An 18,382-nucleotide genomic window follows, 5' to 3' on the forward strand; every position below is an offset into this window, starting at 1 on the left:
GTGTTTGATTCTTATTTGTGCAAAGTTTCTAAATAATATATTCTATTTGTTGTATTAAATGATATTCTGTAATGATTTTGTAGCTTTAAAAAATCAATATTTTGTAGTAAAAATGCAAAATTTGCATGAAAGGAATCACCATTTTTATCATAGTAATCACCAGGGGAAGGCAAGGAGAGGAATGGGAGGAGTTTTAAGGCCTTAGCTGTATCAGGAATGTTTTATTTCTTTTAAAAATAAGCAAAAGAACTTAAGCTTGTATGGAAAAAGGTTACTATTTGGGTGGCTTATCAAGAATGTCTTTTGTACTATTTTTTATGTAAAAAACTTTTATTTTTCTCTAGAGTTAACGTGTTTCATTATAAAAAATGAAATACAGAAGTTGATGTGAAATTCCTAAATTCCCACTCAACTGGTTTTAGCTGGATACATCGAACACATCTCACTGACTCTAGTCCCATTGTTAAAGTAGACTTACCATCGATTTGTTCCTTTGTGTAAAGTTTAAAATTAGTTTTACAACATGGGCAGCTGTGGCTTTGTTATTTGTCCTACACAGACAGAACTAATCAAACCCACAGAGGGCCTCAATAGACATGTATAAGTTCATTATATCTCAATCCTTTGGCTAAGATTTGCATTTATTATAACTTTATATTCATTCATATTGTAGTGATTCTAAAAGAGTCTCCTTTCTAATTAAATTATGTGTTGAATTACTTTATTTAATTTTATTTCTTTTTTTTTTTTTTGACTGTGTGGATTGAGGGATCTTAATTCCCAGACCAGGGATTGAACCCTGGCCCTGGCAGTGAAAGTGCTGAGTCCTAACCACTGGACCGCCAGGAAATTCCCATAGTATTGAATGATTTTAGCAACTTATAGTTCAGTGTCAATTGCTGCTTTTTCATCCTAAAAACAATAGCTACAGCGCTAACTTATGGATCAATGAATACGATTTATTAAATGCTTAAGACCTAGCAGGCACTGCGTTCAGCAGTTTCCCTGCTGTTATCATGTCTAACCCCACCACAAAAGGATGTGAGAAATCTTATCACTTCTACTTTGCAGATGAGGAAACAGAGGCCCAGGAAGGTTCTAGACCTTATCCAAGGCCACAGAGCTAGCAATGTGTTCCCATCAGACCTGTGTCCTTCAAAGTCAATGTTCTTAGCTACCCCTCTTGCCTTCTAGAGATTCTAGGGAGCTTTACTATTATTATAATTCAGAGGGCTATCCCAATGTCAGCATCGCGTTTCTTCACTCTAAGACATGTACTTCTCACCACTTTAGAAAGCTATGATATTGAAACGGCCTTCCAGTTGTTACCAGTGGTGGTCCTGCCTCTTCATCCACCCCTGTCCAGCCTAGGCTACTGTTAGGATCAGCAGACTGTTTTTGTTTAATTATGGCCTTGGGGTCACTTAGGAAGCACCCCCTACTACAGCACATACTTCCTTCTTGCCAAACCAGCTCTGCTCAGCCATCGTTTATTCACAGGATGCTGTGTGTATTCTTAGTTAACCTGAATGGGTAAGTCCTTTAAATTTTTCTTCTTTATATATATAAAAGAGTAATATTGTTTAGCTGATTTTTTTTTCCACTTGACTGGCTCTTTAAAGACTGAAGGGAGGGTTTTTGACTTGCCTTGCTGCCACTTAAGAAAATTTCACAGTGGTCGAGAACTAATTTCATCAGGAAACATTCTAAGCTTCAGTTAAAATGTAAAATGCTTTCTTTAGCCCCAGGATAAAATAAAATTTCATTTGCTTTTACTTTTCTGCAATAATGCCAATAAGGAGATATTGCCGGGGGCCTGAGGGAAACCAATTCTATAGCTGAACAAATCGATGGTAAATCTACTTGCCAAATCCTGAACAGACCCACTGAATAAGTGTTAGGAACACACACACACACACACACACACCCCTATTGAACTATCCAGGGTAGGGATGACATTTCCCTAAAGGAAATTAATGTCCTACTATTAAGATTTTCACATTCTCAAACTCCTCACACACTGCAGAATTATGAACCAGTGCACAGCTATAAACCAAAAACACAGCTCCTTGATTAATCCTAATAGGTTGAATTTATTAAATGATGGTATTATTGAATGATCATTATGTGCCTGACCCTGTTCTAAGAGCTTTAGTACTAGAAGCTGGTGCCATAATAATCCCCATTTTTCAGATGCAGAAACTGAGGCATAGAGAGGGTAAATCAATTGCCCAAGGTCTCACAGCTGGTGAACAGCAGTCTAGTTACAGAGCCTGTTCTCTTTGCCTGAGCACTGCACTGCCTCTGCTGCATATCTGAACCAAAGAAACATTCCAGAAAATGGTAGACAAACTCTAAATGATGATGAACATTATGATAATCATTTATTGAGTCTTTAATGTCATACTGAGGTGCTATAGTAGGTTTTTTTTTTCACACACATCTCATATAACTTCATAATCTAGGAGCTTAGTTTTGATTATTTTTATTTTAAAATAAAACTGAGGCCAGAGAGAGATCAATTTGCCTAGGGTCACAGAGCTAGTAATTGACTGACTTTGGGCTCAAATGAGCCTATAGCTAGCATTCTTTCTATTGCCTACCTTTCCCGCTTGCGTGGAAACAGAAGGAACCAAAATGTTCTTCTCAGCACTGTGACAGACATTGTCAATTTCATTACCACTCATTATCATCAAGACACTTGGTACCTTCCCACCTCACAATGAAGTTGTGTGTGATATAATTTAAAATAAGTTAACATCCCTGGGTAAGATATGTGCTTTGTGAATTTAGAATGTAGTAGTTTTTTTAGGGACCTCCCTGGTGTTCCAGTGGCTAAGACTCTGCATTCCCAATGCAGGGGGCCTGGGTTTGATCCCTGGTCAAAGTATTAGATCCCATATGCTGTAACTAAAAATACTCTGTGCCATAACTAAGAGCTGGAGCAGCCAAATGAATAAATGAATGAATTAATTAAAAAATGTAAAGAAAATAATGAAGTATTTTGTTAGTATTATTCACTCATTGGACCAGTGTCTGACTTCTGAATTAACTGCTAGTCTGAATGAATGGCAAGGTTAGAAGGGTATGAAATGTCTGAGGTTTTCCCTCCATATTTGCTTCAAAACTACTACTTGGAAAAAAAAAAACCTGTAAAAAATCCTTAACTATATTGAGATGTCCTTTAAATTTACTGAGATTTGGTAAATGGAAACAGTCAGATTCCAAGCCTGGGAAGCAAAACTGCAAGCCTCAGGTGGTAGAATGTCTTCCTGTTGAGTCTAAGCTTAGAGACTGAAGGAAGATCTGGGAAATGTCTCCCTGTGTGGGCATCTGCCCAGCCAAGGAGGCAGACCTAGGACTTCCTGCCCTCTGAGCTGGAGCCAGTGACCCAGGCTGCCTCATAGGAGTTGCATTAGAATTCACAGGATGAGGCTCCGGTTGAGGAAAGTTAAATCATTACCCTCACATCAAAAGACAAAAAAGAGGTGGAGCCTAAACCCACTGTCAGGCAAGTAGGTCTGAATTCAGCCAGGACTCTAAACTACTATGCAATCCCACATTGGCTTCCAGGGAACCAAGAGAATCTCAGCAGTGGGGATCAAGGATTAGAGCATTTCTGATAACACAAGGTCCCTGTGTGCCTCAACAGAACTACTGTAGCAAATTATCAGTGGAGTGAAACATGGTTTTCTAACTTAGTTTAGATTTCAATGTTATGACTTCCACGTGAACTCCCACATTTAAAAAATAGTTGATGTCAAGAACTCAAATGAAGGAATCTCTAAATATATTTAGAGTTTTCTCTATGTATCTTCTCTGCAAAAGCTCCATAGAGATTTTTAAGGAGCTGAAAATGGGCTTCATGCTATAATCCTAGTTAACATGGCAGTCTGAATATGGCAATTGTAATCACCCGATTCCAAAGTAGTCTTAACTTCTGTACTACAGTAACACAAGCCAAAGGAGTATACACACACACAACAAAAAATATTTGCCTTTTTGGGAGTATAATTTGACTTCTTCATAAAGCTCAACCAAATATCTTGATGCCAAGAGATGCAAGGCATGCACCTTTTTCTGGGAAGATGACAGTGTTTAAATTACAAAGATTAAAAAAGGTACAGTGCTGTATCAATGTGGCCAATTCCTCTACTTTGGAAATGAGAGCATCTTGGTCTTTTCTTGCACTGGGAGGAGGACATGACGACCCTGGGACATGTCTAAAACTCTCAGGCAAGACTTCACAAGTGGGCGTAATTGATTTCTCTGCAAATTGCTGTTGTTGTTTTTTACTTTAGAAGGTTTGTGTACCATGTCAAATCACCTATCCTAACACAATTTTTAAAATAAAAAAATTATGATTAAAATCAACTTTTATTCAATATATGCAGAGTGCCAATTAAGCTTCAACTTTGAATTCCATTTCCTTAGGAGTACTTATGGGTTGGGAGAGCCATTCCTGAGATGAGAGCTGGCAAAGCCTACAAAAAGCAAAAGTCATAACTCAAGTCCCTGAGAAGGAGGCAGGTTTGTAACTGGCAAAAAAGATCAGCCATTACATCATCAGAAGAATCAGCTCCTAATAATTCCTTCTAAACACTAGAGCATTTTCTCTAGCACAAATACTCAAGAGGTGGAGCATAGTAGTATATTTCACTTGGACATGGGGACAAGAGTACAAGTTAGTGGTTATGGTGTCTATCTTAGACTTTTAAAATTTACATTTCAAGAGTTAGTTGCCTTGCAGAAAGGAATCAAGGTGTTCTATTTTGGGCTCAATTGCAGGAAACAGCCTCCAGGATGGACTTGATCTGTGTATGAGTTACAGATATTATAACCAACTTTTCCTCCACACTAATACTCCATCCCTCCAGAAATCTTAATAGGCTTTCGAGAGCCTCCATTTAGAGCTGGCTGCATAAAATGATTCTTTGATGAAAAGGGATTGAAACAAGGGTTAAAGCCGACATTGAAAGGTGACTGTGGAGGGCACGGTGTTCATACATCCCTCCTTTAATATGTGTGGTGTGCACCTGTGATAAGATGATTCATTACCTGGGACTGCTCTTTGACAAGCTCCATCGTTCAGGCCTCGGGGTTCTGACGGGACAATCCTGCACCCGCCCAGGAAATATAACAAGGTCAGCTTCCCCCCACCCGGGATGTGGTTGGAGATGGTTTAGCTTATAATGCATCTCTGTTTACTCTTTATGTAAAATAAAGCAAGGTTCAAGACATCACAATTCCTGTTCCCCCAGAGCAGGCCAAGCAGAGAATAGTAACCTTGCTATTGGGAAAATAACCCTGGGAGAAGAAAATATTAGCAAGGATGCAAAGCTGCTTCTTTCTTGCATTTCATCATCAGACACAGGAATGTTTGAGAACCAGATGCCCTACGCAGCGAGCCCGGGCTCTGTGTCAGGCTTCTGAATGAGAGGGTACCCCTGACACCATCAGCTTCACCCTCTTCCGTTCTACATGAAGCTTTTAGGTTTATTGGGGTCTTGAAGAGGGACGACTTCCATCTGAAGTTCTGTCAGAGTCTTTGTGGCCACAATGCAGGCCCATGTGCAGTGGGAGGGAACAAACATGCCTGCTGGTGACATGAGGAAGGTTTACTGGCCCTGGCAGGTTTAGGCAAATCGACAAGCACACAAGAAAGCACTAGGCTCTTGGGAGAATCAGCAAGAGGCCGGGCACATGCGTTGACTGACAGCTTTATTCTAATTCACACCTTTTCTTTGTTTCCTTTACAGAACATCTTGAATTGTTTCCCATCACCTCCCCATACAGTCAGAAATTAACTTTCTTTTCTTTTTTAATTAAAAAGATTTTTATTTTATTTTTTGGCTGCACCATATGGGATCTTAGTTTCCCATCCAAGGATTGAACCCTTGCCCCCTGAAGTGGAAGCATGGAGTCTTAACCACTGGACCACCAGTGAGATTCCCCAGAAAATGGCTTTCTTAAGGCTAATTAGAAATCTTAGAGCAATTAGGGAAGGAAACTTACCAGTTTCCTCCAATACCCAAGTTTCCAAAAAATGAAAAAAATTAAAAACAAAACAGAAATCTTACTTGTAAAATGTAACTGATATTTTCTTAGCAAGAGTCTCCCAGTCCTGAAAAGTAATTTCTTTAATTAAGGTCATAACACAAGTCATTGTTCAGAAATAAAACCCACATAAAACTTAGTAGACATTCTAGGGGAAAGAAAAAAAAAAATCTTGTTTCTAAAATAGAGAAACACCTCCCAAGCCTTCTTTTCTTCTTGACATTGCTGGTCAACATTATTTATTTGACATAATGACTGTGGTTACATATCACTGTCATGCAAAAGAAATTCATTTCTTTTCCGAGTTCAAGCTGCCATACAAATTCACTCTTGTTTCCACTCCCACTCACCTGTCCTTGTGCATTAGTAACTAGTTGACCTGTGACCCCCTGCAGACTGGAGAGGGTATTGCCAAAGGCCTGTGAACTTGCTATGGAGCCCATGGCTGCTGCTGCTGCAGCCGCTGCAGCCTGACTTGCTAGTGGATTATTAACCAGCTGCAAAGAGAGAAAAGATCAGGGTGAAACCACCACACACAGGCACAGAACAATGGAAACAACATTCACATTGGGAGGGAGGTTCTCACTCCAAATGGCTCATGCAAAGGTCTGGGAACCCAGCAAGGGGGCGGGAACGTTCCCTCTGAAGCTGCAGAGTTTGGGAGAGGTTGGAAATGGGCTGGAAGGGAAATATTCTCCATCAACACTGGGCTGCTTAATGGAGCCTGAGTTTGGGAGGAGGCCCAGGAGGGAGAGAGGTGAGCCCCAGGAGGGAGAGAGGTGGGCCCCAGGGGTGAGGTAGGTCCTTAGGCTCTCCCCAGGTGGAGAAATAATTTTGGAGAAGTCCCTGGGTTTTGTTTGCTAGGCTAAATAAAACATTGAGAAAATGTCTACTTTGCTTGAGGCAACCAGACCAAAAGTGAGATTAAAATAGGATGGGAGTAGGGGTGGAGGAGGGGAATAGACTTTAGGGATTTCTGCAAAGGAATTTATCATTTTCATTTGTGACTTGCAAATTCACATCCAGTAAAGAAGATGCCTCACTCCACTTCTTTCTCCAAAGGAGAAGGAAACCAAAGTCCGGAGGTACTGACTCCTCTAGCCTCTGTGCTCTCTGAGAGTGAGTCTAGAGTTGGGGCTTTTGGGGGGCCTCACTCAAACCATGGGATTCAAGGTCAAGGAGGAAGATCCCTTGGTGAATGGTCAGGGTGACATTGGCTTGCTGTTTGAACTCATATATGGCCTTCCCTTGGCCTCTTTCCTGGCATAAGAGTGAGCTAGGGAGGAAAATTTGATGGGGCTGGTGGTGGGGGGAGCGGCCCAAGGAGGAGGTTATGGCTGCCAAATTTTGTTTTTCCATGGAGGCCAATGCAATATTCTTTATCCTGCCAATTTTCCACGTCACAGGTTTTCAGGCCTCCTGACCATGAGGAAGAAGCGTAGCTTGAACTAAAATCTGCATTTAGGTTAATGACTAGATATAAATGCAAGAAACATTTAAACTTTTTTCACAGTATTGGTTTTGATACATGAATTTCATTTGTATTTATTCTAGGGTGTTATTTTCCCATATAGTTCCTCTCAAGTACAACAATTGTTGTGTATAATAATGCATTTTCCATCACCAGTTCCTGCATCCATGAAATTCCTGCATTTAGCGGAAACCTGCCAAGACTAAGACTTGGTGGAAAAAAAATTAATGCCATACTTAATTCTAGTTTAGAAGCTCTTTTAAAGATGATTTTTTTTTAAAACTTTCTTCTTTACTTTCTCTTTTTCTCTTTCTTTTCCTTCCCCCCGCCTCCTTTCCCTCAAAACATATTTTATGACTTAATTCCTTTGGAAATTTGCCTAGCATTAACATCATCTGATGAGGATGGAAATACTAATTGTCAGAGGAAATGTCAAAAGGGAGAGGAATTTAATAATTCTTCCCCCTCCATTAATGTGATATCCTTATCTTATTGGTTTCCTTATTCTTTTATAACCAAATTTCACAGCACTAGTTCTACAGAAATTCCATTGACCCCGCAGGTTTGGTTAGAAATGAGAATCCATTTTCAGCTCATTACATTATGTGTCTTTCACCTTTATGTCTCTTCTCAAAGATGAAAATGATTTTCTTTTTAAGGAGAAAAAAAAATCTCATTCATCAGCCTAAAAAGAAACCCTGTCTTATCCCAGATTACCACCATGGGATTTAAGATTCAGATTGGCCTTGATCTTGGTTTTCTGAATATATTTGTATAGTGTATATGAGGCAAGTAATGGTATATGTTGAATGGAAATTTTTCTTGTTGGCTTGACTCCCTGAAGTCAAAGAGTTTATAGTGTGTTCTTTTTTTCACTTCCAAAGTGAAAAGACCCCTTGAGGAATACCTTCCCTAAATGACCAGGATGCACACTGTCCCGTGGCACACAATTCTCGGGTCATCTACCACTTGCTATGTTCACATTTATTTTCATGCAATACAAGTTGAAATCATAATGAAATTCCTGAATTTCAAGGAGGTCTCAAAATAAGCTTCTTAATCTTAAAGAAAGATTAAATTATGTACAATTTGGTTTTAATGCTGAATATGCAATTTTGTCCATGAATTTTGAGTGAAACATTTAAATCAGTACCTACAGAATGCTTTCTGAAAAAGATAGTGCTTCCCATTTAATGACGAGAACATATTTTTAAAAATTGTAAGACATTTTCCTAACATCTAGGTCAATCAAAAGTTCACATGAGAAAATTTGGAATCACTCTCTGGATATATTCAGTAGTGTATTGGGAATTCTCAGTGTTTGGGACACTAGTGTGTTATTCAGCTATATCCTTGTATTTGCAATAAATTCAGGCATCATATAAAGGGTGAACTGTTGTGAACAAAAAAGCACCTACTTAAAATCAGGCCCTGAACCTTTGTGCTATGGGGTCAGGAATGGGTACACCTCTGTTTTGGAAGATTTCTTCAGCAACCACAGATGTACGGATTTTGTTTGTTTTTTTATTTTCTCTATATCCTGGTCCTAGATTGAAATCCAATGTGTTCCTCTTTTTGCCGCTTTTCTCTCTTAATGAAGCAAATGGTGACTCGATGACTCTCTTACTTCCTATCCTGCATCCTTAAGTCTTTGTGAAGATGTAGGGGCTCTGGGGAGATGTCTTGCTGGCCCCTGGAAGCAGAGTTAGAAGTAAAGTGGGGAAGTGAGTGGTATATGCAGACAGTTGGGTACAAGTCAATCTGTAAGCTGACAGCATTTCTGGTGGACCATTGATGTTGTTGATGGATGCAGCTTCATAAATACCTTTTGGCTTTTCTGTCTGGGCCTGCCAAGGCAGGGATGTTAGTATGCATTAAGATATGTGGCAGCGATGGGGGAGGGGCTAGTCAGGAAACCATAAGTGTTCTCTTCATCACCTCCGGTCATGTCACTCTGTATTGTCCTCAGTCATGTCATATTAGCGGTATTCCTCTCAATACTTCTTCTTGATTGGGACTCGGGGGAGATTTGGACAGTGGGGAGCCTGGGCACAATAAATGCACATAATGAGCATGTTAACATTCTGGGACCAACTGGGCATTCTGAAGTCGCTGCCAAGTATATGCCTTCAGATCTCTCACTGCCAATGTACCCAACCAGCAAAGGATGGCCCCAATGAGGTCTGACTGTGTTACATACTCGTGTTTGCAACAGTCCAATTCAAAAGACAGGCTGCATTCTGGTGTATGCTTGATTATAAATGTGGAAGCTCTCAAAGTGAGAATCTGCAGAGAGACAGCATCCTCAAGTCACATTCACATGGATTCTGGGCCTTGAATATATCAAGCTATAGCTCTATACATCTCAGATAGCCTAAAAACCCAATAGGAACACAAATTTCTTAAGATAGCCCCCTCAGTTTTAGAGAACACAATACTAGAATAATAGGAAATAATTCTGTAAGCAAGGACTTCAGACCTCACAGAGCCTGCACATCAATTCATGCAGCTGAGGGCATCAACTCTGAAACCAGATTGCCTTGGGTTGTGACTTTCAGTCAACCAGGCCTCATGTTCTCTTAGGTTAAGTGGGTGTAAACAGGGCACCACTTCTCATAGAGTAAGGGTGAAAATTAAATGGATAACAGATGCAAAAACGTTTTAGAACAATACTTGGCATATATCAAGTTCTAAAAATAATGCTAGCTATTATCCTCAAAGTTCATGTCGTGCATCAGGATTTTAAACTAATTAATTGATCAGAATAGAACAGACCTCCACAAATACCCTTTTACTCTGGAAAGAATGTGAACACAAGTGACTGCATTCTCCATTTTTACATTTTTAACTATTTTCTATAACTTTATTTTGTTTATTTTAAATTTTATTTTTATTTATTTATTTTTTGGCCCTGATGCACAGCATGCAACAGCTTAGTTCCCAGACCAGCGGTCAAACTGGTGCCCTATGCAATGGTAGCAGATTCTTAACCACTGAACCACCAGAGAAGTCCCTATTTTGCTTGTTTGCAAAGAGTAGCCTGAAGAAAGCTATTAGCAAGTTATGTGACTGTTAGATGAGGTGAGTTGCATGATTTAAAAGATAATATGCTGTTTGAAAATATTTCAGACTGGAGAACATCAGGAAGAAATAGTTATAGCATGATGTCACCTGCTGCTCTTGAACTTATATTTGATCATGTACAGAGAAATTTTTAGAGAAAGCAGAGTTTTGATTCTGAGGACAGGCTAGGTAGGTGGCAGGCCAACAAGAGAAGACCTTTTTTGTCTGATCTGTTGTCTCACACTTGGTTTACAACATTTGTTAGGATTCCAGGACATCAATTTTGCAGTCTAATTCCTTCCTTATGTCAAAATATGGTGTCTATTTCATAGTTGCTGATTTGATAGTGAAGGCATGCAGGAAGTAGATTTATAAAAAACATTTCCCTTAGGATTTGCAGTGGTTGATTTCTACCTTCACATATCGATGAGGATATTGAGTTCTCATCTCATAAAGAGAATAAATCCATGTTCCCAAATCTCTAGTGCTCTATGCACATCCTTGTTATCTGTGGACCCTAAATGGTGATGGAAAGAAAAGCTTTAATACAGCTTCTTCAAGGAGGACTCTTAGATGACATCATATGTGTGACATCACATAAATGTCACCATAGATAATGTGGTGGGGTGTCCAAGTCTTGCCCCAGCTTCTCTTTCTCTGAAAGACTCACATTCTGCAGCCTGCTAAAGAATTCAGGTTTCTTGAATCTGAGCATTAGCAGCACTCTCTTTTTCATGAAAATTTGCTGACTGCATTATCCTAATAACGTAAATCTTATTTACAAAAATCTGGCAGCATGAGGCAGCAATTTGGCTATAGTGTTATATTCTATGTCTATGTCTTTATACCAAGAGGAAATAATTGGTGCAGCAGGCTCAACTTTGCTTTGGAGCATAAATGCCCGTGATCTATAGTTTTATCATTCTCCTCATGAGCTATGTGAATTTTATAGACTATGGATTTTGGAGCAGCTCTTTTTGCCGCTAAGTTTACAATTCAAAACACTGAAACTGTGGTGCCATTTGTTTTTAAATGAGAATGTTCATAAATACATTGATCACCATTCATTCCCCATTTAAAGCCAGAAATGACTAGCAGTGGCTGCCTAGAAATAGGGTAAATGTGGCTCTTCAAGTTCATTGCTATGCCTGAGGTCCTTGACTTTTCTTATGCTGGGAAACATGTTTCTTAATTCATTGGGACTCTTAACCAAATTCGTACTTCCACTTCTTACCCTCAAGTCTCCTCTTAAAGGTCAAAGAAATACCAATAGACAAATTCTGGAAGGGAAGCCATATTCACCTCAACAACCCACTTGTGTGTTTTGTCCAACTATACCTTTTGCTTTGGTCTCATGTTTATTAATGTGTTATGAGATCCTCATAACTGTTAGAAATCAGTTTTGTGAGTTTTAATATTGAGCCAAGCTTTGCTGCTTGGTCTCTGCTCATCTCCCTGGAGAGACAGTCCTAGAAGCTGACTATCCAATTCTCTGCCTACCAGAAGTTTTCGTCACCATGTCTGAGACCCCCCAGACTGGAGTGTCTGAGATTTTTCGTGATGACTCTAAGGCACTGCAACTTCCTAAAATACTTTTGAATCATCAAGGTAATTCAGTCTAGTTTCAGAACAAATTATATTTTATTTTCATTTTGTGGCTACACTTAGTACACTAACTTTCCATGAATGCGCTAGTCATTTTCCATCAACACCCAGGCATACTATCTCACAGACGAATTTTGAAAATGACCTGAAGTCTGAGGTTGAGTTTCCCAGAAACAGGGTGGAGCGGGAAGGGAAGGATCCCAATCTGGTAAGGGTGTGAGTTTCCACCCTGAGGCTTGGAAGCTTGGTGTCCACCCTCCACACCAGACAGCCCCAATTCACAGCCCTGAGATAAAGGAGAGGCTTGGGAATCAAATACCTGGGTGTTGTTGGGTCTTTGCTCTTGAGGCAAAGTGGAGTCTTTGGAAGAAGGGCTGCTGGTGCTGGTTTTTAAAAGCCCCCAAGGTAGGGGCGGGCTTCCCCTGTGGCTCAGTGGTAAAGAATCTGCCTGGCAATGCAGGAGATACAAAAAACAGGATTGGGAAGATCCCCTGGAGTAGGAAATGGGAACCCACTCCATTATTCTTCCCTGGAGAATCCCATGGACAGAGTAGCCTGGTGGGCTACAGTCTACAGCATTGCAAAGAGTCAGACACGACTGAAGTGACTGAGCATGCAGGCACAAGGCAGGGGCAACTTACAGAAAAGAATTCCAGGGATTTGGGTGGAACACAAACACATTGCTACAGGGCAACTGTCACTCTTTCTTATTCATTGAAGTCTTCACCCTGCATGCAGATGTAGAGAGCAGACTCTGGACACACGGGGTGGCGGGGGGTGGGGGAAGGAAAGGGTGGGATGAATTGAGAGAGTAGCATTGATTGTATATGCACTACCACGTGTAAAATAGAAAGCTAGTGGGAAGTTGCTGTATAGCGAGCGCAGGGAGCTCAGCTTGATGCTCTGTGATACCCTAGAGGGGTGGGATGGGGCTGGGGAGGGAGGCTCAGGAGGAAGGGGATATACGTACACATACGGTTGATTCTGCTGTACTTTGTTGTACAGCAGAAATTAACACAACATTGTAAAGCAATTATACTCAATAAAAAAAGTACTATTATGAACTCAAAGGGTTCAGTAGAATAAAAATGTCTTGACTCTAAAAAAATAATAAATAAATAGTCTTCACCCTGCAAACATTTAATCAGTACCCACTATGTTTTGGGCACAGTGTGAGGGAGACGATGTGAAAGATAGATTGACATGTTCCCTATCCTCTATGGGCTTATAGTCAAAGAGAGAATGAGATCTGGTGGGAAGAGATGGGAAGTAGGAAAAGATGAGCTGTCCAGGGAGCAGTATCCAGATCTGAGGGAGTGGCAGTCTGGGGCAGGGTCTGTGAGAGAGGAGGTGGTGGGTTCAGAGTCCTGGGAGGGCAGTTCTGAACCTGTCTACCTTGTCCTCGCTCAGAGTTGCACAGAATGTGACTGGTAATGAATGAGCCATTCTATATGAGAAGGGAAAGGGGAGCAGCACAGTGTAAGGATTGTGTGTGTGTGTGTGTTAGTCGCTCAGTTGTGTCTGACTCTTTGCGACTCCATGGACGGTAGCCCACCAGGGTCCTCTGTCCATGGGATTCTCTAGGCAAGAATACTGGAGTGGGTAGCCATTCCCTCCTCCAGGGGATCTTCCCAACTCACGGATCGAACCCAGGTCTGCCACATTGCAAGCAGATTCTTTACTGTCTGAACCACCAGGAAAGCTGAAGGATAAGGAGGCAGTGAATGAAGGCTTTTATTATTTTTATCCTTGGGCCATGTTGGGGGAGATGCAGTTAGGCTATGGGTCTACATCCCCAGCCCAACCTTGCGGACTAGAGTAAAGCTGCTGCAGATGGCATCAGGGGCAGGAGCAGAAGGGGCTGCTTCCCCCCACATAAGGATGGATCCATGTGTCCCTCAGAGTGTGACTTTGGTGAAGGAGGGGGACATACTCTCCCTTTGTGCAGCATCACTATGGTGGGACTTCAGGGGGTGTCGGCCACTTGGGCATTTAGATGGTTTATGGTTCCCGGAGGTCACTGGAGACAGGATCAAAACTGAGGTTCTACTCAGATAGCTTTGCAAACCCTGTGCATCACTGCCAGTAAACAGAAGGGAGTCTACACACACATGAATGCCCTAGAGTGCTCTAGAAGAACACTGGAGAAAGAGGTGGAGACTGCAGAGGGCTGGGTCCAGGTTCTGTAGGATGATTGATGCGTCTGTGCTGAGGTAACAGGGAACACTCAATGGAGGGGAAGGAAATAAACAAGTCTGGCCAGCACACTGTGATTCGGCGGAAAACTAGTAGAAAGCTCTCTGAAGGGATGCATTTAAGTTTTATTTTAAAATTTACTGATAAAATTTTCAGGCCCAGAGCTGAGGGGAAAAACTTTTTAACTTACCCCAGTACATTTGATTTGGAAGCAGAGAGGTTAGTATTAAGGAAACCCACCACTTCTAAATCAGATTTTATCCAAGTTACATGTAGACCAATACTGTATTACCACAAGCTTACACATCTCATTTCCTCTTCTGTCTAGTCCTCCATTTAATAACCTGAAAATCTATCTTTTTATTGAGTTTCATGCTATTTTCTGACTTACATACAATAGCGCTCTTCTTACCAATTGCCTATTGTCATGGCACATTAGTTAGGTGAATTTGTTGATATCTCAAAATTACTCTTTCTTATTTTTTTTATTCTATCATCCAGTTTAAACAAATGATTGGGAGCACTCCTGAGATGAAAGAAAAGAGGCTATTTTTTAAAAAAGAATAAATTGCTTCCCCGGTACAGCAGTTGGTATTTTTCTAGTTTCCAGCAATTGGAAAGCACAGCACACTCTTGCCACACCCATATTTAACTACTTAAATTACTCCCTAACACTGGTTGACTCCTTGCAGATAAAATAGGTCTACTGACGGCAGAAGAAAGACAAGAAAAGATGAGGTGCTCAAAGAAAGACAAGGCATGGTCTGCCTTATGGAGCCTCAGGACAATCCTGTTCATCAGATATTTTCCCATAACCCTGGAGCAGGTGATAAGTCAGGCCCCAGGTGAACAAGGTGAACCCAGAGGTGAACAAGGCAAGAGTCTCTGGTCTTGAGGTGCTTCCAGTCTAATGGGTGAGTTGCTGATTTCCACCCTGTGTAGCCAGTGCTACAAGAAAGGGGTGCCCGAGCCCAGATAAGGGGCCCTCAGTAGACCTCAGGCATGCAAACCTCTTAAGATCTTAGAATCAAAAAGGATGATTAGAAGTTGATTGGGGAGGAGTTGGGAAGGGGAGAGAGAAGGCTTCTCAACCACTAGGAATAGCATGGAGACCAGAGACACATTTCGTGGGTGTGGAATCACTGCATTAGTGCTGGGATATTTTGGGAAGATGAAGTGGGGGAGGGGAGTGGAAGATGATGGGGTGTGAGATTATAAATGGAGTACTTTGTATGACACTTTATGGGGCTTGTCCTTCATTCTGTGGGTGAGAGTGGAGGGACATGATCAGATCTCAGGTTTAGATTGGTCATTTTGGTGACTGAGTTGTTCTGGGGTGGGAGTCAGTCAGCTTGGAGGCAGAGAAGATCAGGAGGCTGTTGGAGCAAAGACTATAGGCTCCCCTTTAGTGGGAGAAGGGGTTTAGCTTGGGATAACTTTGTACGTGGAATATAGTCTAGCTTGTTCTCCACTGATTCAGCAAACACTGAGCACCAACTACATGTCTCTTCCCCAAAGAGCTTCCAGCGGGTGGGAAAGACAGATCTGTAGCCAGATAAATTAAGAGCCAATGGTGCAAATCCAGATCACAATGAGAGATACCTCATACCTGTTAGAATGGCTATTATCAAATAGACAAGAAATAGTAGGTATTGGTGAGGAGATGGAGAAAAGGGAACCCTCATGCACTGTTGGGCAGGGGGGATGTAAATTGGTGAAGCCACCACAGAAAACAGTACGGAGGGTCCTCAAAAGTCAAAAATAGAGCTACCCTATGATCCAGCAATTCTACTTCTGTGTATTTACTTGAAGAAAACAAAAATACTAACTTGAAAATATATCTGTAGCCCCTGTTCGCTGTAGCATCATTTACCATAGACAAGACAAGGAAGCAAGCAAGGATGAATGAATAAGAAAATGTGGTATATATGTATATTTATATATACACACACATACTCACATATACAATGGAATATTATTCAATCTTAAAAAAGAATAAAAATCTTGACATTTGCATAACATGGATGGACTTCAAGAGCACTATGCTAAGTGACATAAGTCAGAGAGAGAAAGGAAAATACTGTGTGATGTCACATATGTGAATGTCAGCAATAACAACTACTCAAGTTTTTAGATACAGACAGCAGATTGGTGGTCGCCAGAGGTGAGGATGGGCCAAATGGATGAAGGGTGTCAAAAGGTACAAACTTCCAGTAATAAAATAGATAAGTCATGGAGATATAACATGCAGCATGGGGACTCTAGTTAATAACACATGTTGTATAGTTGCAAGTTGCTAAAAGAGTAGATCTTAAAATTTCTCATCATAAGAAAAAATTTTCTAACGCTGTATGGTGATGGATGTTAATTAAACTTATTTTGGTAATCACTCCTCAGTACATACAAATGTCAAATCATTTGTTGTACACTTGATACTACTATAATGTTGTCTGTCAATCATACTTTAGTAAAATACAAAAGGAGCCACAAGTGGGGCAGCAGTGTGATAAGTGACCTGAGGGAACATTGTAGAACTTGCTAGCTCCCTAGAGGGAGAGATGGATGTGAGGGAAGCTTCAAGAATTAATCGACAGGACGAAGATGAATTAAGCAGACAGGAGAAGAAGGGAAGTTAGAGCCAAAGAGAGAATAAGTACAAAATTATAGGAACATCAGAATGCCTGGTGTGTTGTGAATGGCCAGAATTAGGGCAGGAGATGGGGCTAGGGAAATTCAGAGAAAGAAAAAATCCAAAGGCAGAGAAAGAAGGTAGAACAGTAGAAATTAGGAAGTAGATGTGTGAATGGCACGCATGTGTTCATATAAGGTATAGAGCATCTCCTGAGAGATTCCTTTGTAAGCTGTTGCTTCGAAAGCACCTAATGATTCCTCTCCTTTGCAGTATAATGGAGATAGCCCTGACAGCTTTGCAGTTCAGGAAGCAATACTAATTGACAGTCATTAAATCACAGAATACTTTCATTTATTTTATGTTTATACAGATGGGAATCTAAACTGATGACTGACCAACCTCCCCCCACTGCCCCAAAACAACTGAATTTTAAATCATAAAAGCAAGTCATCATCTTTTAAAATACAGGATGTTTTCTGTTATTAAAAAAAAATCACAAAGATGGATTATAAGTGATAAACTGTATCTCTGTTGTTGTTGTTCAGTCGCTATGTCGTGTCCAACTCTTTGTGACCCCATGGACTATAGCATGCCAGGCTTCCCTATCCTTCACTATTACCCAGAGTTTGCTCTCAAACTCTGTATCCAACCGTTGTATCCATGGCTGGGTACACAAGATTGAGCTGTGAGTTTGTAAATTTTAATTTTATAAATTTATTATAAGGGTTGTATTCATTTACAATAAAATTTCAGGTTTCTGAGAATCTACCCAAAGAAGATGGAAGACTTTTATTTACTCTGGGCCTATTTTACTCCTAAATATGTATATTTTCTATATATTAATTTTACCATTGAAACTCAAAAACTTCTTATAAGTCCAAACTAGTGCAATCTACTACTTATAACTGAGCTTCCCTGATAGCTCAGTTGATAAAGAATCCATCTGCAAAGCAGGAGACCCTGGTTTGATTCCTGGGTTGGGAAGATCCCCTGGAGGGGAAGGCTACCCACTTCAGTATTCTGGCCTGGAGAATTCCATGGATTGTATAGTCCATGGGGTCGCAAAGAGTCGGACACAACTGAGTAATTAAGCACATGTATATTCTCTATAGATATTAATTTTACCATTGAAACTCAACAACTTCTTATAAGTCCAAACTAGTTCAATCTATCATTTATAAAGAACAAAACATATACCTCATCCTTCTTCCATCTCAATAACTACATTGGTTATTAAAATATGCTTGTAACAAATGTTATACATAATAATCTTCATTTTATTCACCCATGGGAAGTGGAGAGCCTTGTCTAAACTGTTACTGAATTTTATTATTATGCATAATAGCTTGCTTGCCTCA

At 40.5% G+C, this 18,382-nt stretch overlaps 1 protein-coding gene across 1 annotated transcript in view; it reads right to left on the reverse strand.

Moving 5' to 3' along the window:
• The window catches only part of POU6F2 (POU class 6 homeobox 2), a 501,377-nt gene that overhangs the window by 46,049 nt on the left and 436,946 nt on the right, over positions 1–18,382 (reverse strand). The window contains exon 6 of the mRNA XM_055590763.1: positions 6,408–6,554. Within this exon, the coding sequence (XP_055446738.1) occupies positions 6,408–6,554 (147 nt within the window). The remainder of the gene's footprint in view (positions 1–6,407; positions 6,555–18,382) is intronic.

Source organism: Bubalus kerabau, chromosome 8 (assembly GCF_029407905.1).
Source record: "Bubalus kerabau isolate K-KA32 ecotype Philippines breed swamp buffalo chromosome 8, PCC_UOA_SB_1v2, whole genome shotgun sequence".
NCBI lineage: Eukaryota > Metazoa > Chordata > Mammalia > Artiodactyla > Bovidae > Bubalus > Bubalus kerabau.